The sequence below is a fragment of the Physeter macrocephalus genome, chromosome 4 (assembly GCF_002837175.3).
Source record: "Physeter macrocephalus isolate SW-GA chromosome 4, ASM283717v5, whole genome shotgun sequence".
Taxonomy (NCBI): Eukaryota; Metazoa; Chordata; class Mammalia; order Artiodactyla; family Physeteridae; genus Physeter; species Physeter macrocephalus.
Window position 1 is genome coordinate 26,899,155 of NC_041217.1, and position 25,291 is coordinate 26,924,445.

At 35.9% G+C, this 25,291-nt stretch overlaps 1 protein-coding gene across 1 annotated transcript in view; it reads left to right on the forward strand.

Moving 5' to 3' along the window:
- The first annotated feature begins 4,012 nt into the window (after positions 1–4,012).
- SMG7 (SMG7 nonsense mediated mRNA decay factor) overlaps positions 4,013–25,291 on the forward strand; it is a 50,000-nt gene continuing 28,721 nt past the window's right edge. Inside the window, exons 1-4 of the mRNA XM_024133853.3 lie at positions 4,013–4,149; positions 12,797–12,828; positions 15,229–15,346; positions 17,109–17,241. Coding sequence (XP_023989621.1) covers positions 4,034–4,149; positions 12,797–12,828; positions 15,229–15,346; positions 17,109–17,241 — 399 coding nt within the window. The 5' untranslated portion in view covers positions 4,013–4,033. The remainder of the gene's footprint in view (positions 4,150–12,796; positions 12,829–15,228; positions 15,347–17,108; positions 17,242–25,291) is intronic.

The window sequence follows — 25,291 nt, forward strand, 5'->3', positions numbered from 1 at the left end:
TTTCTTTGGATCTGTTGCCTAAGTGAGCTGGTAATTTGATTTTGTTAATATGCTATAGAATTGTATGTTATTTACTGTACATTTTGCAACTAAAGAGGTTTTTGGTGTTTTTTTTATTTTCTTCTTGTTTAGCAAAGAAGAACGTAAAAAGTGGGTTTTGAGTGATGTTGGAATCACAGTGAGGCTAGGCTATATCTTTGCTTTGGGGAGCAGTGTGGGATAGTATAATAAAATTTGTTTCATCTTTATTTTAGATGGTATCTAAGAAAGTTGTATAGCATGAAAATTTGTCTACAAAGATATCACCTCCCCTTTTTTACCATGTATTCAGGAACTCTTTCTATGAATAGATTTTCCCTAAACTGCAGTGCAAATTATTTGTAGTGATGACTTAGGGTCACTCCAAGGAATGTTCTGCTGTTGCCATTGAAGTCTGTGTATGTTTATTTTTCCTTTATAATTTATGTAAGAAAATATAGTAAACCTGTGTTGTCAATTGTCTTATTAATCAAAAATTTCTAGAAATTAGGATTTTTGTTTTGCATTGTGATGAGGAGGAAGAGAGTGGGAAGAAGAACTAGAGAGAATGTATACCAGAGGCTAAAACCAATAAGATTTCCTGGAGAAGAGTTTTTCAGGTTTAAGGAAAAGGGGAATATGGATGGGTCTTATGCTTTTAAAAAGGCAAACTCTGAATAAAATCATAAGCAATAAAATAGTCACAATTTAGTGGTGTTTTGTTTTGGTTTTTTTTTTGTTTTGGTTTTTTTTTTTTTGGCTGCATTGGGTCTTCATTGTTGCGCATGGGCTTTCTCTAGTTGCGTTACCCTTTGTTGCCTTGGGGGTGGCTACCCTTTGCTGCAGTGCGCAGGCTTCTCATTGCGTGGCTTCTCTGTTGCAGAGTATGGGCTTTAGGCGCACGGGCTTCAGTGGTTGCGATGCACAGGCTCAGTATCTGTGGCTCGTGGGCTCTAGAGTGCAGGCTCAGTAGTTGTGGCGCATAGGCTTAGTTGCTCCATGGCATGTGGGACCTTCCCAGACGAGGGATCAAACCCGTGTCCCTACATTGGCAGGTGGATTCTTAACCACTGCACCACCAGGGAAGTTCCACAGTTTAGTTTTGAACATGTGAATTGTTGAAAATTGAGGTCTGTATTGCATCATGGAATAATGAATAAACGAAGTTTAGGTTCTGGAATTCTGATACACCTGGATTTGAACCCCAGTCCTAGCACTTACTATCTTTGTGATTTTGGGCAAGTTTCCTAAAATCTCTGAGCCTTTTGTTTCTTTATTTATAAAATTGGAAAAATAGTAGTTACCTCAGGTTGCTATGAAAATTAAATCGATAATGGTTTATGTAATCCACTTGTCATTTACCTTGGTCTCCAATGATTATTACTTTTCTTTATATATTCACTTTAAATTTTATTCTTTCATTCAGGAACCTTTTTACTTTTTAAACATTTATAATATTTAAACAGACCCCTATGGCATTCATGAAACTTTGTTTTCATCCTTTGTTTATTTTTATTTTTATTTTGTTTTATTTTATTTATTTTTTTATCGGTACGCGGGCCTCTCACTGCTGTGGCCTCTCCCGTTGCGGAGCACAGGCTCCGGACACGCAGGCTCAGCGGCCGTGGCTCACGGGCCTAGCCGCTCTGCGGCATGTGGGATCTTCCCAGACCGGAGCACGAACCCGTGTCCCCTGCATCGGCAGGTGGACTCTGAACCACTGCACCACCAGGGAAGCCCCATCCTTTATTTTTCTCCATTGAATCCTTCCCTTGTTATTTATCCCACTCCATCCCATAAAAAACATGTATTCCATCTTAAAAACTCTTTTGACCCTCGCATCTCCCTCTACTGCCACTCCTTCCCAGATAAATGTGTCTAAACTCAGTTTTAGTCTCAGTTCCTTTCCTCCTGTTTTCCACTGAAGTCAGTCCATGGGCTGATGCTCCCACTTTTCTGCCCAAATTGTTCTTAACAAGATCCTCAGTGCCTTCCACATATGAAATCCAATTGTCATTTCTCAGGCCTCATTTTACTTGATGCATCGGCAGTATTTATCGATTCTACCCTCTTTTTTGAAGCTCTTTCTTTATTTGACTTCTAGGACACCATGAAACTTCAAGTTTTCCTCCCTTCTCTCTGGTCATTAGTTCTCTGTCTTTTTACTGACCCATTGTCATCTCTAGTATATGCTGATGGCTCCCAAATGAATTTCTGTAGTACATACCTTTCCTTTAAATGTCAGACTCTTTAATTAACTGCCAGTATACATTCACATGGATGTATATCTTAAAGGTATCATCATTGAGGACAGGGATTCCATGTTGAGTGAAAGAGCATGAATCAAGGTACTGAGGGGTAAAATAGCAAGGAACTAAAAGTAATTTGGTTTTATTGGGTCATGAAGTGTATGGTGGGAAGCTGTGGGACCTTACGTGCTATACTAATGAGCTTGGGTTTTGTCATGAGATATTTTCTCATAGTCTTTTCCACTAAAGTACAACTAAAGTCACAGGTGATTAAATACATGCTTTTGAAGTATGGAGCCAAAGTCCACATAGACCTCCTGCATGTTTGAAATTTCTCTTAAGACTGGTGTTTTATTGTTAAAAATTATGAATAACTTTGCCTTCTATTCTAGAATTGATTAATGTGCATTCTTAGCTTCAGTATCCTAATTTTAGAATGAGGATAATAATAACATTTACATCTTAGGATTGTTGGGAAGAGTAATAATACCTATAATGATAATAATGACAATAATAGCTAACAGTTTTGAGGGCTTATTTAACAAGAAACAATCCTAGGTGTTTTATTTCTATTACCTCATTTAATCCTCAAAACATCTCAATGAAGAAGGTACTTTTATTATCTCCTTCTTACTCTTGACAAAACTGGGGCATAGAGAAGCAATTTTCCTAAGGTTATACAGCTAATAAGTGGCAGAGTGTAGTTAGAACCCAGGCAGTCTGAATATAAGGTACTTAACTACTACATTTTTTTTTTTTTTTTTTTTTTTTTGCGGTACGCTCCGCGGCATGTGGGATCTTCCCAGACCGGGGCACGAACCTGCGTCCCCTGCATCGGCAGGCGGATTCTCAACCACTGCGCCACCAGGGAAGCCCTAACTACTACATTTTATATTCCCATTCTGTGAGATCTGGTGTATAGAACATTTAGCATAGAATCTGCTACATAATAATTTTAAATGTAAGCAGTTATCAGTATTCAATAATAATTACTTAATTTATTTTGTCCAAATCTTTGAGTTAACTTGATGTCTCTAAGAAATTGTGCTGTGTCTTTTCTGTGGCTTGAGTTATTCCCAGCATGCCGTTGAGTGCAGGGTGATACCCAAGCCAATGCCTTTAACCACTACTTTCTACTGCTTCCTCTTTCCTTGTTGGTCTGTGTCCACATTAGAATTTAAATCTGGTAGGAACTATAATCTGTTTTGTTCATCATTGTATACCTCGTTCATAACACTGTATCTAGTACATAGAAATGACCAAATCATTGTTCAGTGAGTGAATGAAGATCTAGAACCTGCCGTTTTCAGCTGGTCTTAGAATGTAAGCATTATTTATACCATCTATAATTGTGGTTTAATTACTTTACATGTTTTTCCTTCCATAAGCAGTCCAGTTTGGACCAACCATCTGCTCCTGTGTTCTACAGGGCACTCTCACCTTGGTGCTGCAAGAGCCCTGCTGGGTAACTGGTTTCTGTCTTATAGAGATCACTTAGCCTTCAGGCAGGGAGGGAGATTAGGATAACACTTTGATCCCAAACTAGAATTTTAGAAATATACAAAACAGAATTTTTAAATGTGTATTCTAAAGAAACTAAATATAAAAAGGAAAAAAAGCTTTGATATTTTCCCTTTGGCTTTGACATTAGATCATTTTAAATAAAGAGAAATTTTAACTTTCTTCAGGGGGGTTCTCTGTTATTGTGGGTTAACTCATATTTTCCTCCTCTCCTCTATCTAGAATGTCTTAAACCATTCTACCTTATGAGAAATTGGATGTTCTTGCAGATAGTCATTGTGGGAGAAAACGTTTCATTTAAGTCCCAGATGAGGACCGGAAACTTGAAATCAGAGGAGCATCTGAAATCAAGTAATATTAGGTAGGATGAAAATTACAAGGGATTTCTACATGTTTGTATTCCTTTTAGAGATATATGTTAAAGTATTAATATACTATGAACACTAGTACAAGAATTAGAAGCTTTCTGAAGCATTTGATATTGGCCAGGATGGGGGAGGGGAGTGCTAATGGTTTGGGGCTTTTTGTTTGCTTGTTTGTTTTTTAAACTTATGTGGCTTCATAAGAACTTTGACATGTTTACTTTGTCATGAGCATTTATATCTTATAGTTCAAGGAAAATTTTTAAACATTTAAATTTAAGAAATGTTTATGTTTATATATGTGGTCTCTGAATATTTATGATAAGCATAGGGACATGTGATTTATCTTGTAGATTATCCTTTAGAATAAAAATTCCTGTGTTTTGGGTTACATATATTGCAGTTCATTTGAGTGCAGGGAACATCAGTTCTTGGTACTATATGTCAGCCTGGATGCAGTCAAGCCTCCTAGGTGCCTATAGAAATAGGTATATGATGGTATACAAGAGGAGCCCTCTGCACGTAACTCTTGTCACAGCAGCTGTATCAGTTCAAATGACAGTGTGAAGGTGCTTGATCTTAGAGATGGGGCTTTTAAATGAGAAATGCTAGTTGCCCCTACAAGTTGATACTATGACAATGACACCTATAGCCAGGCCATTCCAGAAGACTTGCTTTACTGTGTAACGCTTATGAGCTTTGGAACCAGACTGCAGGGTGGAACCCAAGTTCTACCACTTCCTAGTTGTGTGACTTTTTAAGTTTTATATACTCAAAACTAATGTTTGGGGAGAAACAAAAAGTACAATAATATAAATTCTTTGCAATTTTTATGTATCAATCTCTGGTTTTATTTTATGTGCATACTAGAATGTGGTCATTATTACATTCAAACAGTTTCTCTTTTGTCACTTAGCATTATGTGGTGGTATCTAGGATTTTTGACCTCCACCTTGGAATGTTGTCTTCTTCAACCTAGTGCGTTGCTTCAGAAAGGATCCTTTGTCAGTGACTAGATTAGCAAAAGTAATTTGGTGGTCACTGAAGTATTCAAGTCATAGATTAACCCTCCCTCTCAGAGTTATCACTCATGTTCTTTTATGTAACTTACCTGTTGTCTTATTTATTCCTGATAGCAACTCTGAAAGGGAGTTTGTATCCCTGTTTTATAGACGAGGAAATAGAAGTTTCTTGGAAAGAAATTCCAGGGTAGCACTACTAATATGTAAGAAACCCAGATTCAGGGCCAAGTCTTTCTTATTCTGTATCATTTTATGTTACATAAAATTGCCTTAAGTATGATGCACATTTTACCATTCATTAATTCAACAACATTTTAGTGAACAGCTATGACGTCCCAGGCATTATTCTCGGTGTTAGGGATATAGCCTAACCTTCTTCCTCACATTTTTCCATTGTGTCTAATCCATATGGCACTCATCACTTTTTCTCAGGTTCTTTTGCCTGTTCATTTTGTAATTAGCTCAGAGATTTACCATTCTCCTCAATTAGTCTCCCTCTTACTTTCAGACACTGATCTGATTCTCCTACTTTATCTCTGAATTTGAGGCAATGTAGCAGTGAATTCTCTGGACATCTCTCCACCCTGCACTACTCCCAAATTTTACTAGCGTATTTCTGTCTAATCTTACCTTCCTCCAATATCATCCTGCCTCTTTTTCAAAGCCAGTCTTGCCTCCTGTCTTTTTCACGTTCTCATGTCTTTTCATCTCTTCCAGAATCATGCTCTGTTAGTTTTGTTCTTTCCTATATTTTCAAGCTATTCCTTTTTCCTAGCTTCTTTTCTTCATTCTAAACATGCTCAAGTCTCTCCCATTGAAAAAAAGAAACGTCTCTTTACCCGTGGCCCCCTTCTCTTTCTCTTCACAGCCCGGTGTCTTAAGAGTTGCCTTAAACTTCTCCCTCTCATTTGTTCCTCATTCTCCCTGCAATTTGACATTTTTTCTTTCTCTGGCAAGGCCATCATTGACTCTTAGTTCACCAAATCCAACACACCTTCCAATCCTTATAGTACTTATCCACTGCCTTTGAGATTGTTGAATACTCTTCCTTTTTATCCTCTTTTTTTCCCTATACCACTCTTCCCTTGCTCTCGTACACCTGTAGTTTCTTCTTCGTGTTCTTCATGGCCTTTCTTTTATCTGCCACTTAAAAATGAAGATAGGGAGCTAGCACCACCCTTCTGCCTTTCTGGGCAATTACATTTACTCTTTCGGTTTTAACTACCATCGCTGTGCTGATCACTCCAACACTGTATCCCTGGTCTTGATGTCTCCTCTGTGCTTGACACTCATCTTTAAGTGTCTGCTTGCTCACCCCCACTTTGTCAAATACCCAGATGTCCAAGCCAACAATCCGGGAATGATTTTAGACTGTTTCCTCTGCTTTATCTTTCTCCTGCTGATTTTACTTCAAGATATTTCTTGAATCGAGGCTTTTCTGTTCATCTGTATTATCACTTCCTTTCTTCCAGTCTCGCCCTTTTAAAATCCACCTTCCATGCATCTTGTTGTTGTAGTCTTTTAAAAATGCAATTCTGACAATGCTGTGCCCCTGTTTAAAACTCAGCACTGTTCTCCTAGTAGTTAAAAAATAGAATCTGAGCTCCTTAACGTGTCATACAAGGCCTCACAGTCTGCTCTCTGACTTGATTCTCCAGCTTATCTTCTGTAGCTTCCTACCGTGCATTTGATCCGTCAGTCTACCTCCTTCACTGGCTTAGCTTTGTTTTGATTGTTGTGATATTTTCTCTGCCTGGAAGAATAACTTCTTCTCATACTTTGAGAGTCCCAGACCAGAAATGGCCCTTTATAAAACTAGGTACACATATTCAAATTGTATAGATTGTAGAGTGAACGTTGTAATATAGAGCAGTGGAGTGTCAGGAGATTTGAAAATCCGTGCCAAACTGTAACGTTCCATAAAGAGAGAAAGCAAGTTAGTATTTTTATTATCTCTTACTGAGAAAAGCTCCTTTAGGAGCAGCATCTTCCCTAGATGTTCTTTTCTATATGAAATTCAGCAGTAGAGTGATGTGATTTATTTTTTTCTGATTAATACCATGAGACTTGGTGATACCTTAAAGATCTAAGTGTATATGTGCATGTGTAAGCACACATTCACCTTATAGTGTCTACTCTCTGGCCTGTTATTTAACACAAATAATTATCATTAGGTTACTATGTTTATGGTCATAATTGTTGTCTACTGTTATCCCAAGTACTCCGTAGTACTTTATGGAAATAGGTAAACGAATTATCTTGAAATAAAACCTGCTGTGGCTTTTATTTAAATTTCCAAAAGAAGTTGCTCTAGCATTACCTCCCAGAACAAAAGAGCCTGATTTACCTTTCCTTAACAACTGTGAGTTTAGAGGATATTGGCTTATATTCATTCCTATGTTCTGCTCATATGAGAAAGGGGGTTGGGAGGCCAGGTAAAAGGAATCCTTCATTGTATCGGCCCCTGATTTGGAAATGTCCTGTTTTTTTAAACCATGAATATTAATGTGTGATCATAAGAGAGATTATCCTGCATTTGTTACCTTGCATTGTTATATCAGTGCTATGTATAATCAAGCTATTTGTTAAAGAAGATAACCACTAATTAGTTTTTTCTCTAGTGACATTATTTAAAAATTACCATAAAATGTTTAACCTTTGAAAACCCCAATTCTTTGGGCTATTACTATCAAACATTCCATTTTTTTCCCCCTTACAGTCTTGTATAACAGGGAAACTATGATACAATGGTTAGGAGTTAGCCTCTGGAATCAGTGTGTTAAAATGCTACCTCTACTACTTGCTAACTTGATGACTTTGGGCATGTTACTTAATCTCTATCTCCTTGGGTTTCTTCAGCTGTAAAGTGGGGGCAATAATAGTACATAGTGAGGATTGAATGATTACCTTATGGAAAGCCCTTACTTTAGAACAGTGTCTGGCAATAATAAGTGCTAAATATAGTGTTAGCTATTTTAGTATACCTAGTGCATTAGAATGCATTAAATGTATTTATGGATCTTGATGATCATGTTCTCTCCAAGAGTATTGTTTCAGATGGTTAGCTTTAAACATATTTGATTATTACTGAATGTTTCAAATTTTATTCAGCCTTTTAATGACTTTCTTTTTTAGTGTTTGATAGAAGTGCTTAATTTCCCTTATTATTTATGAACTGAGACAATATATTGAGTATTTTGAAAGCTTTATATTTTATAACTATTTAATAGTGCTATTTTATTATTGAAGGCATGATGATTTTAGTTCTTGGATTCTTCATTCATTCATTCTTTTCATTAATTCCTTTAGCTTAAAGTAAGAATAAAAAGGATCTCATGTGGCCACACTTTCTAGAAGCCAAGAGGAAACATTTAAAAACTGTTATCTCTTTATATAAGCATTGTAACATTAATCTTTAACAATGTTGGTCTTTAACAAAACCAGTAGGTCATTGAGGTGTAGTATTTTTTCTTTATAAAAAAGTAAAATAATCAAATAGCCAATTTTGTGCTAATCTTTATGAAAAGCAGTTGTTATCACATATCTATTGATTTGATTTCTTGTATATTATACATTATTTAAAAAAACTAAGAGTTGTGTAGGGGTGGGAGGATAGGGATTCCTTTTCTTGTGAGATAATTTTTAGTTTAACCCTCTCACCTATCTAAATGGGTATTTTTGGTACACAGAAAAAGGAAGAGTTAGTGGATAATAATATATAAACCTAACCATGTTTTAAGCAATTTGCAATTAATTCCATCAGAAATATAGCATGGCCTACAAGTACTAACTTTCTGATTACATGAGACTATATTTTAACATAGTCTTCTTTGTGACGAGATTATGACATTAACGAATAAAAATAGATCTTTAGTCTGAGGAAACTGTTATTGATGATTCCTCATATGGGAAAACTGTTTGGTTTGGGAACTTACAGATATTCGACTTCTCATTTTTGATGAAGTACATCCTGAAGCAGGAGAGCCAAACTTTTTCTGTAAAGGGCCCAGATAGTAACTCTTTTAGGCTTGGTGAGACATGTGAGTGTTGTCTCAGCTACTCACCTCTGCCCTTGTAGCAGAAAGCAGCCATAGACAATATGTAAACGAATGGGCGTGACTTTTCCAATAAAATTTATTTATAAAAATTGATCCAGTGTGAAGGAGGGAATTTCATTCACAGGCTGACCACTGCACTAGAATGTGAATTTTACTTCTTGTGGTCCTTTTGATAAAAATCCCAGGTATTTATTTCCTAATGTGATCTTTTTTAAAATATCTATTTAATTAATTTATTATTTTTGGCTCTGTGGGACCTTAGTTGCAGCACGTGGGATCTTCGTTGCCTTTCGTTGCAGCGCGTGGGCTCTTTGTTGCGGTGTGTGGCGCGCGGGCTCCAGAGCGCGTGGTCTCTGTAGTTTGCCGCGCACGGGCTTAGTTGCCCCACGTCATGTGGGAATCTTAGTTCCCCGACCAGGGATCGAACCCACATCCCCTGCATTGGAAGGCGGATTCTTAACCATTGGACCACCAGGGAAGTCCCTGAACCGATCTTTTAATTTAGACTGGTTGACTTAAATGTTAGGGTTGAATTGACAGAGCACAAAACTGACCCTAGATAAGTCTATATTAGCTTTTTATGTCATAGAATTTTTTTATTCTAATTTAAAAGAAATAGAAATGACTTGGACTTTGGAGTCAGAAAGAACTAAGTTTGTACTTAATTGTACCTAATTGCTTTGTGACTATGGACAAATTATTTCACATTTCAGAGCTTCAACTTCCTTGTTTATGGGATGGGAATCATAGTAGCTAGGATGGGAATCATAGTAGCTATCTCCCAGGGTTGTTACATTTTCCGTTTAGCTAGCTTTTCACCATTTCAATTTAGCAAGGTTATTTTAGTCATTAACACATGTCTCTTTCAGAACCTAGGAGAGAACTGTGCACAGAGGAGCATCTCTTCTCCTGTGTTACTAAGGAATCAGAACTCTTGGAATTTCAAAATGCTTGAACATTCACGTCAGATAGTTTTTATGACATTTTTGCGCTTTTGTTAGTGTTTGGATTTTTAGTTTTACATTTTTCTTGGGCAGTATATAAAAATGTAGAGTGAAATTTTGATCTTTGTTTATCAAAGCCTAGAAGCCTGCTCCAGAAACTGTTAGAATTATAGTTCTTCTCTTACTGATGGCCTATCAGAGAAGCAGATTATTTGGAAATAGTTCCTGTTATATGCTTAATATGATCTTCATTTGACTGGAAATTGGTATCCTTGTTAGGCAGATGTTAGCATACCAAGATGACATTTGTTCATCTTTACAAGCAAATCTTGTTTGGAATGAGAAAACAATCATTAGACACATGATCCTAAGTGTATCTTGTATATACTAGAGTATGTATTTTTAGCTAAGATATGGAAGCATTGTGAAATATGTCCTTTGTAACTTGGCAGCTCAGAATGAAAGGTATTGAATCCAGCGGAGATGCATAAGTAAGGTTGGCTGTCTCAGTATAAGGCTCATAAGTTAGTACTCTAGGAGGATTTTGGGGTGGGGGAGGAGAGGAGGTTGTTGGTAGGTTAGGATGTGTGCTATTCCTAAGTATGATCTTAGGTTTTAAGGGCATAAATCAAATACTTTGTGAGGATTTTTTTTTTTTTTTTTACGGCAAAAGTTTAACACTCAAACTAGGCTTTATGGATAATGGAATTTGATGTGATGTTACCTTTTAGGACTAAGTGTAGCTGTTTATTTGGTATTGTTCATTTATACTGATAGTTCTTGTGGTTTGTGGTTTCTATAGCATCCTATTGTGATTCTATTTGAAAACAATTTTAAAAAAATATAGATATCTTTTTAAAAGCTAAGAAAATAAGATTCATGTTATGATGAAACTAAAATTCACAATTGTTATCAAATAATAAATTACATAAAGCATTTACAGTAAAACTTTAATAATCTCTAAATATTCTCTAGCTTTTATGTCAAATTTTGTTTTTAAAAATGGAAATCTCTTAAGTTTATATACTTACCTTTTTAGAGTATATGAAAATAATTTAGCCTTTTTCCTTTCTTCACTTAAAAAATACGTGTTGAATGCCCACTGTGTAGGCAAAGAAGTTGTGATGGTGAGCATTCGTAAAATCTGTGATATACACTGTAAAGAAAAAATACAAGTGCTTTGAGAGCATAAAACAGGAATATCCTTCATGTATGCAGGGTTCAAGTAAAGCTTCCTGAGGAAGTAATGTCTCTACTGAGACAAAGGATGAGGAATTAACCAGACAAAGGAGGAAGATGTATTCCTAGCAAAGGGACTCTTCTTTACAAAGGGCCTGAGCATCAAGGGAGCCAAGCACATTGGAGAATCCAGAAAGAAGTCCAGGGGCTGGAACACAGAGATCAAGGAGAGAAGAGAATAATGGTAGAAGTAGAGTACAGAGACTCTTCAGTTACGGAGGACTTTGTAGACCACTTTAATAAAGATCTTGGTTTTTACCTTAAAAGCATTGGAAAATCATTAAAGGGTTTTAAGTGCGCAATTGGTGAGGTCAGATTTGCATTTTTTAAAGATCCGTCTGGTAGCAGTGGAGAGAGCAGAATGAAATGAGACGAGTGAAGTGGAGAAAACAATTTGGTGGCTTTGCAATAGTCCAGGCAAGGGATGGTTGTAACTTGAATTATAGTGATTGAAGAGGAAGTAAAGGGAGAGCTACAGATTCAAGATGTATTTGGTAGGTAAAATTCTTTGGAGTTGATAGATTACCAGGGATTTGAGAGAATGTTATCATGGATGACTTCCAGGTGTCTGCTTTTCACAATTGGAAAGCCATGATACATTTGCTAAGGTACAAAACACTAGAAAGAGAACCAGGGATGGGGGTGGGGATGGGTCATGAGTTCAGTTTTGGACCCCTTGAATATAGGCAATTCTTGAAGAATTTGGGAGAGAGAAAAGAAGCAGCAGCTAGAGGAAAATCTAGGATAGAAGGGTTTAAAATCTGTGAGAGAATAGGGCATGTTTAAATACTGTGAGAAGGATCCAATAGAGAGGGAAGTTTTTAAATTGTTGAAAGAGGGGAGAGGGTAATTAAGGGAGCAGAAGTCCTTAAAAAGGTTAGAAAGAGCATACCTAAGTGTAATTACTGGTCTTAAGTAAGAGATGCAGTACTGCTAGTATTTTAACAAGAGTAAGAAAGAAGAGGGCTCTGTGACTGTAGTAAGTGTTTAGTAACTGGGTATTGTTTTTCCTGAGGTATGGGGCTGTCCTTTGCTGAAAAGAATTGAGGAGAATGGAGATTTGAAATAGTTATAGTGGCTAGTGAATTGAGAAACATAGAATTTCCTGGCCTCATTGAGGGAAAATTTGGAGGTAAACAGTAAGAAAATGAACTCTACTCAGTAGAAGAGTTCGTGATGACCCTGTGAACTTGTAAGGAATGGCATCAATTTGCCAAGATCTAATGCTACTCTAAACATTAAAGCAGGGACACTATTTGCAGTGCCACAAATAGGTCTGTTATACATTCTTACTGTCATATATAATTTTACTTAACTTTTAGTGTTACTTATGTTGGGTGGGCCTAGTTTGTTTCTAACTGAGGTTCTTTTTCCCTTTTTTAGGCAGGCAGAAGTCCTGAAGGCTGACATGACAGGTATTGGCTGGCTTTTTTGTTCTTCACAACTTATTTTATACCATTAAATTAAGGGAAGTGTATCATCTTACTATACTACTTGTAGTACTGTTCTGGTTGCCAGAGGGGATGATAACTTATTATTTATTTTAAATATTTATTGTTTTTATACTTTGAATTCTTACTTAGATGGCTTGTCAAAATTTTTATGTAATCTGTGCTACACTGAGTTGAATATTACTTAATTTAATGCATATACTCATTTAATTTTTACAAACTATTTATCAGCTACTTAAGAGATACAGAAAAAATAATTCATATACCATATAAACACAAATATCTCATGGTATTAGATTTATATCTTCGTGTTTATAATTCCCCAAACTTGAATAGTAGGTAAATCTTCAGAAAAAAATGTTTGCAGGAAAACTCTTGTGAATTGAAAGTCCTTGAAATTGAATGAGCTACCTTGCCACTTTTCTTTCTTTTCTCACCTTTTTTGTTTTGAATAGCAGCCAAGGTGTTTTTGAAAGAATAACTGGAATTAGTCACTAAAAGGAGCAGATGAATTTAATTCCAAAATTAGGAAATACATGGCAATAACTATGTAGTGATCAATATGCTCTCTATAACAGCATAACAGCAATATGCTTTCTATAACCATCCTGAAATGTAAAAAAACAATAAGTGCTAGTAGATCTCATCCTAATTTTTGAAGATTTTAGTTCTGCGGTGAAACCTGCAAAGAAGAGTTAAACTTGTAAGCAGTATACCTGCCAAAATTTACAACCAAGGGGAAATGGGCTATTTAGATCTCTTTTTCTCAACCTCTAGAATTGCAGGCTAATGTTCTAAGAATTTTAGATAATCTCATTGTCATCTTGCTCAAGAAAAAAAGGGAAAAAAAGCCAAAAACACTTTTTATAGGTTTATAGTTCTTCCCATTATTAATATAACTGTCATCATCTTCCATACTATGGATTCTCATGTCAGCTCTGAGCTACTGTATTATGCTCTTCTTTTGGCATTGTAAGCATAATCTATATTGCGTGACAGAAATTGTGCATGGAACAATGTTAAGCCATCTATATACCTTTTACATTTTCTTAACTCTTGAACACCCTCAGTAAGTAGGCTTAGGGTTTGACTTTTGTAGGGGGCGTTTGACCTGCCCAGAAGGTGACCTGTCCTTAAGATATTAAGTCTGCTCATTTAAATGATAGTCTCACTGATAGGTCAGAGTTAATGATCCCTTACATTCCTTTCCCTGCAATCAGTGAATTGAAGCAGAGTTGAATAAATCTATAAATCTATTTATTTAGTCATTAAAAGCTTAATAAAGAAGGGACCGAGAACCTGATACCAAAAAATAGACCCTATTTTTTAGTAGCCAGCAAACTCTTGTAAGGATTAACTGATGTCTGGGAGATTCTGTGTGCAGAGTAGGATTATGGTGGCTGTAGATACTAACAGCAGACCTAAAGAAGAGTGAAGGTTATGCCATTGTGCAGCAGCAAAATACTAAATGCAACCAGACAGGCTAACTAGCAGCCGGAAATATATAATTGCAAAGTCCATTATTAACTTCTTCTATTGAGGCAGCTCACTGTCAATTACTGCACTCATAAGCCTAGTAATCGGAAGGGCTAATGTGCCTTGTAGGACTCTGGCAGACAATATGGCCCCAATTTGGTATTACATATAGTTATAGCCTGACTTTCTGATTTCATCTTGCGCTCAGTCTCTCATTTGGCCTCTTGAGCAGTTTAATCACTGTCTGCTACTGGTCCTCATTTACATTAAATAGCAAGTATGTATTGCTCACAGAAGTGTCTTGGCAAGCAGTCTACCGATTGTTAAAATAACACTCACTGTCAAGACTTGATTGGCTTGACATACATAGAAGAGTAGGAGTAATAGCAGAATGCCCAAACAGCTGCTGGATTGTGAGCTGACAGGAGGATTCTGTAAGGACAATTGTGAGAATGATTCAAAAGAAAAAGAGAAAAGCTGCTTTGGACAGAGATATAGTTATGAGAGTAAACAGACCAACTTGGCAGTCCATCGTTTCAAATGGGGTGACTTATTATGAGGCATATGTCTTCCCGTGGTGTGAATGCATAGAAATCCAAACCAAGATCAAAGGGTGAACCATTCTCTTTTTTTAAGCCTTTTTCACTTCATGGCGTTATTTCAAAACTAAAAGACAAATACAGAAGCATTTTGAAACAGATGTAGTCATTAGCCAGAAGGTAAAATCATCTGAAATGTAGTAGTATAAAACTTCTGCAGCTATCTATGATATCTGTTTAAAGCATGTTTTTGCTTTGGGAAATGGAGAGTGAAGGAATTGTTGCTGTGGCATAATGGTCTTAATATCTGTTTATCTATCTACTGTTCTGTTTTTGTTTTGTTACTCAGATTCTAAGCTGGGTCCAGCCGAGGTCTGGACATCCAGGCAGGCTCTGCAGGACCTGTACCAGAAGATGCTGGTTACTGATTTGGAATACGCTTTAGACAAGAAAGTAGAACAGGATCTGTAAGTACTATCATTTGGGATGTCCCTGTAAGATCAGGAATCTCACCAAGACTTTAGACTAGAAGAGAACAATATGGTTGTTTCTTTTTAACCTATTTCAGAGTAAGCTTTTTCAATGAAAAAAAAAGGAAAGGAATTCTAATACTTGTGATCTTTTTGAACAAAATATTTGACCATTGATATTACTTTAGATACAGTCTTAGGTAACAAGAGGAGAAATGTTTAGAGTTGAGTTTTATTAAGGTCTTCAGGGTGTATCATAAAAACAAATTTGTATGTGTTTCAAGTACTAAGAGACAGTGTTTGGATTCTCTGTATTGTATTCAGTCCTATATTTGAGCCATGATTTAAAAAAAGAAATACGAAGTAGGCTTTCTTTGATAAATATGATTCTATAGGTTTCTCCCAAAGGAAAATGTGTTTACATTGTAAGGAAAGTTCTTCCTTTTAATCCAATAAATAGGTATTTCCTTTTTTCCCCCCTAATAAGACTAAAGAAAGATTTTGTATATTTAGGCTATTCCACTCATTCTTTCTATTAGGGGTGAAATGGCAGATGACCAGATTCCCAAATGAGTAATAAATAAATGTCTTTCATGGAAGGCCTTGCCTTATAAATTGGAACAAGGACATTAGCCTGGTGGAAAATTAAAAATCAAGAATATTCTTTTTAATAATGCCTGTTACCCTAAGTAGTGGTGAAGATTAGTTTTTCCTATATTGCACACCTAACCTTTATATTGTTAGGAGATCTAGTAATAGAGCTTAATCACAACCACTCAAACCCATATTTTTGATATTAGAGTCATGGATAAGATGGCATCAAAAATGCTGAGGGAGTGATTGATTGCCCTTATAAATCATTAAAAACCCCAGTGCTTCAAAAGAGCCTCAAAAGCTGCCGTTGATAAAGAATTAGGTACTTTCCAGGTAGGTTGTAAACCCTTTATTTATCTGTGTTTGCTTCCTTCAGCCAGTAATATCTTTCCTCCATCCTAGTTCCCTTTTTTTGTTTTCTTTCTTTGTGATGTCCCCTGTGATTTCCAAATTAGGGAGTGACTGTATTTCACCATAACTGAATTTAAAATGATTCTCTATACAATTCGATTAATGAAAGGCATTTTATAACAGGATTTTGGTGTGCCATATTTCAGCATTGTGTTGTTTCTTAGTTTGAATAGCCAAAATTGAAATGTCAAAATGAGTTTATATTTCAAGCCCTAACGAAAATATTAACCCCAAGAGAAATAAACAAACTATTAAATAGAACTAGAACTGAGTGCTGTGGGAAATAAGTTTTAGAGAAATAAGAGATATGGCTTAATATTTCCAAAAATCCTCCCCCACTCCCACCCCCAGACATGCCACTTGATACAGAACACTCACATATTTTTTGACACAATGCTGCAAAGTATGGAAATTTGTTAATAGCTTGCTTTTACTTTGGTCTTGCCACTGTAGTTCTAATTTTGTACCAGGATTCCTAAATAGGTTCTAAGTCTAGTAGCCCTAAAAGATTAATAACTGAAGCCACAGTCTGATTATTCGAACATTTGGTAAGTGTTTACTAAGGTCAGTTGCATTCTACTGCTTGTCTAGTCTTGTTCAAAGGGGAGCATAAAGTTAAAGTGAATAACTTTAATGCAGGTTTACTGTCTAGTGTGTTATAATTATAACAAACAGTTCTTTCTTGTTCTCAGGGGGACCAGTGTCTGCCCAGTGAGTCACTGCTATACCAAATAGAATTACATTTTGTTTTCAGCTGGAATCATGCCTTTAAGAATCAGATCACAACACTACAAGGCCAGGCAAAGAATCGAGCAAACCCGAATCGGAGTGAAGTTCAGGCAAACCTTTCTCTGTTCCTAGAGGCAGCTAGTGGCTTCTATACTCAGGTGAGTTCTGCACTGTATACCAATTTTCCTACAATTGGTAGTGAATATTCTCTTTGTACACATCTTGTTCATATAAGCACTTGGGGTACCCACTGTATGGTCCATCCAGGAGTTTATCACCTGTAATCTCAGATGAATCAAAATGTCTGAAATTACTTACCATAAGACCTTTAAAACAGTAAAGACTGCTCTTAAAAAGGTGATGGTTCAGCTTAAAGGTTAGAGGTATAATTGTGTGAATAATAAAAGGGTAATGAGAGCAGTGCCTTAGTGAAACAGCAGAAGTAGTGAGTTACAGGTGGTAGTAGAGCAAATGTAAATTATGGGTGTAGTCATTGTGAAAGTAACAGCTATGTTTTGCCAGGTAAGAAAGTCAAAATTTGTGATATCAAGTGAGTTTTCATAGTATTATATATACAGTAGAATTTATCTGGAGCTTCAGTGCTATTAAACTACCTAAGAAATAGAGTAGCCTTTCCTCAGTTTGAATAATAAGCTATTTATTGTCCTCAGAGACTTTCCTTGTCCTTAATTACATCTTGATATGACTTCTGAATCAAGCGAGGTAAAAGAATAAATAAATCTTTTTGGACAGTGAATTTTATTTAAGCAGAATTCTTTAGAAAACATCATCTCATCCACTTGTAATAGCATTCATAATTTAATTAATAACATGTATATAAATTCTCATCTTATAATGACAAGACAAGGTTTTGCAGATCTTGCTCCAAAAGAAATTCAAGAACCTTCTCTCTGTGCTGCTACTTGACCATTGCTACCTGTATTTTGGCTCCATTTTGGTTTTACTATTTCTTAGAATGAAGAGAAAGAAAAGACTGTTAAAAGACATCAAATAGCCATCATCTTATAGAGATTATTTGTTTTACTTAGACTAAAACATTCATCACAGTTCATCATTGAAAGAACTCAAGTATGGTTCTTGTTCTCAAAATTCATTTTAAAATTGATGCCAACTTTTAGCAAAAGTTGATATTTCTGGAGAGGGGGATTGTGGTTTGCCACTAACTAATCCTTATTAGCAGATGTTAAAGATTAATTCATTCTACAAGTAGCTATTAAAAATCTACTCTTCGTAAGGCACAGTACTAGACACAGAATTGGAGAGAAAAGAGACCATCTTTAGCTTTCAAGGGAATATCCAGTCTAAATGAGGAGATGGGTACATTAATAGATATAGGGTTTCTTTTGGCTTTCTGATTATAAAAACATACATACTAATTTCAAAAGATTTGAAAATTATAAAAAGTCAATTTTTCATTACCCTCTCATTCAGGATAAATTACCACTTTTAATATGTATGTTTCTAGTGTTTTTATACTTTTGTACATGGTTGTACCTATTCATTCTTGTATCAGCTTTATAAACATAATGTAAGTTTTCCCCTGTATTATTTATTTATTTATTTTCTGTGGGACGTGGGCCTCTCACTGTTGTGGCCTCTCGCGCTGCGGAGCACAGGCTCTGGATGCACAGGCTCAGCGGCCATGGCTCACGGGCCCAGCTGCTCCGCGGCATGTGGGATCTTCCTGGACCGGGGCACGAACCGGTGTCCGTTGCATTGGCAGGCGGACTCTCAACCACTGCACCACCAGGGAAGCCCTCCTTGTATTATTAAACAGTTTGATAAGCATCTTTGTATGTAAAGCATTTTCTCTAATACTGGATTACTTCCTGAGGATAGGTTCTTCATTGGATGGTGAATTAAATCATTGGATGAGTGGAGCTTTAATACTATTGATACACATAATTGTTTTCCCAAAAGGTTATCATTTATATTTTTGTATTTCCATCAGCCGTGTATGCAAGTGTCTGTCTTGACATCCACTCACCAGTGTTAAATATTTCAATAAAGGCAAATGAATGATAAATTGAATAACTTATACTTGATAGATGGAAAATAATTTTTCATTTAAAATTTAATGTAATCTTATTACTAGTGATGTTGAACTTCTTTTATGTTTTATTAAATATTTGTATTTTATATAAATCATTATTCATTTACTTTTCCCTTTCATTGTTCAGACCCTAGTTTTTTCCATGGTGAGCTTTTTCTATATAAGGGGATATAATTTTTCATCCTTTTTTTTTGGCAAACATCTTTTTCTTCAATTTCTTCTGTTGTTCTTTCATTTTATTTAAATTTTTTTGAAATACAGAAGTTATCAGATAGTTTTCGTTTTTACAGTACAGTTTTTTCTTTGTCCATTTGTCCACAGATTAGTGGATATTTAACAATAACAATAATATATATTTAAAAGAACAAATAGATATTATAATTCAAATATTAAAATTTGAAAACAACACCAATATCCTGCAATAGAGTAATGGTTAAATAAATTATAGCCTATCTGAAAAATGGAATTATGAAACTATTATAAATGGTATTTATGAAGTTTTTTTTGAGGTTTAATTGATGTACAATATTATGTTTCAAGTGTACAACATAGTTACAATTTTTGAAGGTTATACTCTATTTATAGTTATTATAAATATTGGCTGTATTCCCTGCGCTGTATAATATATCCTTGTAGCTTATTTGTTGTATACATAGTAGTTTGTACCTCTTCATCCCCTACCCCTGTCTTGCCCCTCTCCCTTTCCTCTCCTAGCTAGTAACCACTAGTTTGTTCTCTATATCTGTGAGTCTGTTTCTTTTTTGTTATATTCACTGCTTTGTGGTTTTTTTAGATTCCACATATAAGTGATAACATGCAGCATTTGTCTTTCTCTGCCTGACATTTCATTTAACATAATATCCTCCAAGTCCATCCATGTTGTTGCAAGTGGCAAAATTTCGTTCTTTTTTATAGCTGAGTAGTATTTCATTGTATATGTACGTATGTGGGTACACACACACACACACACACACAGCGCCACCCACCACATCTTCTTTATCCATTCATCTGTTGATGGACAGTTAGGTTTCTTCCATATCTTGGCAGTTGTATATAATGCTACTGTGAACATTGGGGTGCATGTATCTTTTTGAATTAGTGTTTTCGGTTTTTTTGGATTTATGCCCAGGAGTGGAATTGCCGGGTGCTATGGTAGATCTGTTTTTATTTTTTTGAGAAACCTCTGTACTATTTTCCACAGTGGCTGCACCAATTTACATTTCTACCAACAGTGTATGGGGGCTCCCTTTTCTCCGCATCCTCACCAGCATTTGTTATTTGTGGTCTTTTTGATGATAGCCATTCTGACAGGTGCGAGGTGATACCTCATTGTAGTTTTAATTTGCATTTCTCTGATGATTAGCGATGTTGAGCCTCTTTTTGTGTGCCTGTTGGTCATCTGTGTGTCTTCTTTGGAAAAATGTCTATTCAGGTCTTCTGCCCATTTTTTAATCTGGTTTTTTGATATTAAGTTGTATGAGCTGTTTATATATTATTTTGGATATTAACCCCTTACCAGTCATATCACTTGCAAATATTTTCTCCCATTCAGTAGGTTGTCTTTTCGTTTTGTTGACTGTTTCCTTTGCTCTGTGAAAGCTTTTAAGGTTAATTAGGTCCTATTTATGAAGATTTTTTAAGATGGGGAAATTGTGTTATTATTAAGCGAAAATCACGATGTAGAATTATGTGTACATTTGACTGTACATGTTAATTGAATAGCCTTAGCTCAGTGGGGTATTGACAGAAATGGTATCCCAGCCCCCACCCCACTTCACTACTTTCAACTATGCTCTGTTGAATTCTGGATTCCCGTCATAACATCTTGGACAGATTTCGTGCCGTTCTGATTGCTCTTAGGTTTTTAAACATAGTCCAGTTTTAAAACTCTAGTCTCATCTCCAGCTTAAATCGCTCCCTTCCCTCATGTAGTAGAAATTTAAACTGTGAACACAACTGAAGTAGGGAGGGAGGGGTAGTAGGGACTGGCTGCAGCCGGCCCTGGTGGAGGGAGAGGGAAAGCATCCACTTTCTGCAATACATTTTTATATTAGCCATTACACAGACTTGTTTGTTATCTTGAAAAATGATTCTTAACCTTTTTTTTAATGATGTGATATACATGTAACACATTTCCAAGGGTTTGATTGGACATTGATAAATCCAGACAAGTAAAGCAAGAATCATCATTTTTGTTGAGGGGGCATGTTATTTGCAAAAACAGTTTATAAGCAAGTCAATAATAAAATCATTCAAATGTCTCAAAATGTTGTTTTACAAAGAAAAATATATAAGTAATCTAATTTTGAAATTTATTTTTTGAAATTTTTATAATTAGCAAGCATTGATCTTTCCCCACTGCATTCAATAGGCAATGGTTGAGTGATCACAACAGTTGTAGAATGAGCGGCAATAAACTTTTTTTCAGATCTCAACATTAATAGGACTTGTTGCTTGCATTTTGTTTTGTTGTTGTTATTTTGGCTTGATAATTGAAACAGTTAATGATGTTGTGAACAGTAATGTTCATACATCTTTTTTGATGACATGCAGTGCAGATTAAACTACCAGCTTGGGGAAGTACACCAAGTCCAAATCATTGTACAGCCTTATAGACTAAGATGAGTTTTGAATTTTAACCTTAAGTGTAGTTGCAAGCCATTGGAAAGTAGGCAAGGGAATACCATGATAAGATTTGCATTTTTAAAAGATTACCTTGGATGTTGTGTGGAGAATGAATTAGCAGGTCAGGAATGGAAGGTAGTTAGCATGCTGCTGTAGTAATGGAAGGTTATTAAGAGATTTTTGAAGTATAGCCAGTAGAACTTCCTGATGGTTTGGATTGGATGTGTGGAATCAGGGTAAGGGAAGAGTCAAAGATGACTTGAGTTATCAGATTGAGCAGCTAGCTGACTGGTTATACCATTTACTGAGATAGGGAACACTGAGGAGAAGGTAGCTCAATCCATGTTACATTAGAGAGATGCCTGTTTGAGAGGAGGGGTCAAATAGGTAATTAGATAAGCTTGGAGCTCAGTGAAAAGGGCAGGGCCAGAGTAAAATTTATGATTACAATAAAGAACCTTGACTTAGACATTAGTGTTTGGCATTGAAACCCATGGGACTAGGTGGGAACAGGTTTGGCACAGGAGGAGCCACATTGCAATAGAAGAATGTCAGAGTGGTGCCTTGGAAGCCAGAGAGAAAAGCATTTCAACAAGAGGAAGGGGTGATCAACTCTGTTGAGTGCTACAGAGAAGTCAAGTAAGGTGATTTAAAAGTGATCAATTAGATTTGACAGTATGGAAGTCATTGGTGAAATTAATGAATACCATATTTCCTCATTTCTAAAACTTTTTCATATTTTAACACCTCTGAGATAGGGATAAGTTTACAAAAGGTGGTCAGTCACCATTTAATTGGCATTGTTTTTTTTTCCCCTCAATGTTATGGAAATAATAGTTCATCTTATAATTTATGGTATCTTGGATTTGATGAAATGTGACTTCAGTAGAGTGCTTGAGATAGAAATCTGAGTGGAGTGGATTGACAAGAGACTGATACATGATTATCCTGTGAAGATGATTTTTACTTAGATATTTTGTTAACTATTTAAAGCATGGTTCTGGGGGGACGAATTGGGAGATTGGGATTGACAGATATACACTACTATGTATAAAATAGATAACTAATGAACACCTACTATATAGCACAGGGAACTCTACTCAGTGATCTGTGGTGACTTAAATGGAAAGGAAATCTAAGAAAGAGTGGATATATGTGTACATATAACTGATTCACTTTGCTGTATAGCAGAAACTATCACAACATTGTAAAGCAGCTATACTCCAATAAATAAATAAATAATAAATAAAATAAAATAAAGCATGATGCCTCGAGCCAGAACCAAACTCCCGATCGAAGTAAAGATGTAACGTCATGCAGTATGGGTTTTTTTTCAAACTTCGAAGAACAGAACAGTAGAGTAGTCCTTATTCTAAGAAAATGGGAACCAAAAAGAAAGCATTATCATTAAGTTTCTATAGTAAGTTAAAAGATGGTATTCTATATCTTCATAGTTAGTTCTCAGTTCTTAGTGTAGAGTGAAGAGCTAATAGTGTAAAAGAGTTTTCACAGAATAATTGCCAATATAATTTTGTTCAACTTATTAAACATGTGTTTCTCTTCTTTAGTTCCACTTCGTTTCTGCCTCTAAACTAGTGCTCACTCACCTGGAATCCTGAACCAGCAGGAACTTTTCTGGTATCTCTACCTACAACTCCTGGGTTCTGGCAGAAATTTTATTATAAGACATTCACATGAAGTTTCAACCATGCTTGATTTACTTTTAATGAACTTTCTTTTTTCTTTTTGATAGATATTCAACCTTGCCTAATTTTCCAGTCTGTTCTTTAAGTGCCTGTTGAACTCAGTTCTTTATGCTCTGTTATGTTTCTTCTTGCCATCTTCCACAGTCATCTGTTTTTGGGTTTCTTCCATTTTTTGTTCCTTTCTTGTACTTCTTGCTTTTTTATATTTCCAGACTCTAGCCATCCTGGGCACTAATTTTGTTTACTCAGTTTTATGTCAGCAAATTTCTTGCCCATTTGAAATGTACAGGTATAAGTAAAGATGTAGATAATTGCTATGCTTCATGAGAAGGGAATACAGGATTTTATATTTGGTTATGGAGGTGGTTTTTATCTTAGGAAAACGGTGGGACATTTTATATCCTTCTGAGTTGGATGCTCGAGGTGTTTTATTTTGTATTGTGAATTCTGCACATAATAGAGTGGTGATAGAATCAAGATATTTATAATTCTGTAACCTTAGTCAAATGACTTGATATTTTTGTTTTCATATCCTCATCTGAAAAAATGGAACTTCATATCTACATACTGTATTGCTACCAGTTTTTCACAAGGAGAAAGTGAGACAAATGTATCATATAACCCAGGGAATGAAGTTTATTATAAATGAAGAATATTCTGTTGGCTTATGCTGTCATGTTTGGTATCTTTCCCTCCCTTCTTCCTCTCTCCTGCTGGTTCCTCCCTACTTTATATACCTGTCTTGCTCATTTTAGCTATGAACTCTTTAAGATTTAAGATTAAAACACAGATTTTTTTTTTTACTCATCTCTGTGTCTCTATTGCTTAACATGGTGTGTGATACAGTAACCAAATATGTGAATGATTATATTTGTAAGTAAATACTTGAATGAATGAGAATAGAATTTGAAGAGCTGTGTGGGGGCCAAGAATGAAACCCTTGAGGGGATTAAGGTGGGAGGAGAAAAGCGTTTGAATGAAGGACGCTGAAAAGAAATGATTGGCAAGATAAAAAGAACTAGAAAAGCTCAGTGATCAACCATAACATCAACTGTTCTAAATGTAACAGAGAGATCCAGTAAGATGATGACTAGAAAATGTCCATTGTATTTGCTTATTTATAACCAGTTGTCATAGAGACAGCAGTTTCAGTAGAGTGGTTGTGGATGTTGGAATGGGGAGAGAAGGGGTTGTGTGGAAGTCAGATCATAATGGACTAAGGAGTGGAGTGAACAGGAATTGAGAAAGTAGATATGACACGTGGACTCTTGAAGGAATTTGGTTGAGAAGAAGAGACATTAGAACGCTGCTAAAGGAGAAAGCTAGAGTCAAGGGAAAGTGCTTTCGTTCTTTGTCTTGTGGTTTTTTTTAATAATAATACTTATTGTTTATTTTTCGTGGGCAACACTTTATAGGCCACAGCAAAGAAGCTTGAGAAGTTGAAAGTAGATTTAAAAAATGAGAGGATGACAGGCAGGAGGCAGAAAAGAATGAAATAGCATGCTCAGGCAGAGAAATTATCTCTGACCGGGAGGAGGAACCCTCTTATACCATAAGACTAGAGAAGAAAGGAAGAAAGAGTGGGTGTTCTACATAATATCGGAAGTTCCTTCCAGATCTGTAGTACCATGAGATCTTTTGTGTATGCAAAGGCACAAGTTGACCTTGGGCTTAACAAAATAAGTCTCAAGAAACTCCTGAAGTCTGCCGAATATGTTGGTTTGTATTTAAGTCAAATTTGTAACCAACCACCAGTGTTTAATGGGTTTTGTGTGTCTAAGAGGAAAAGAAGATAGATAGATA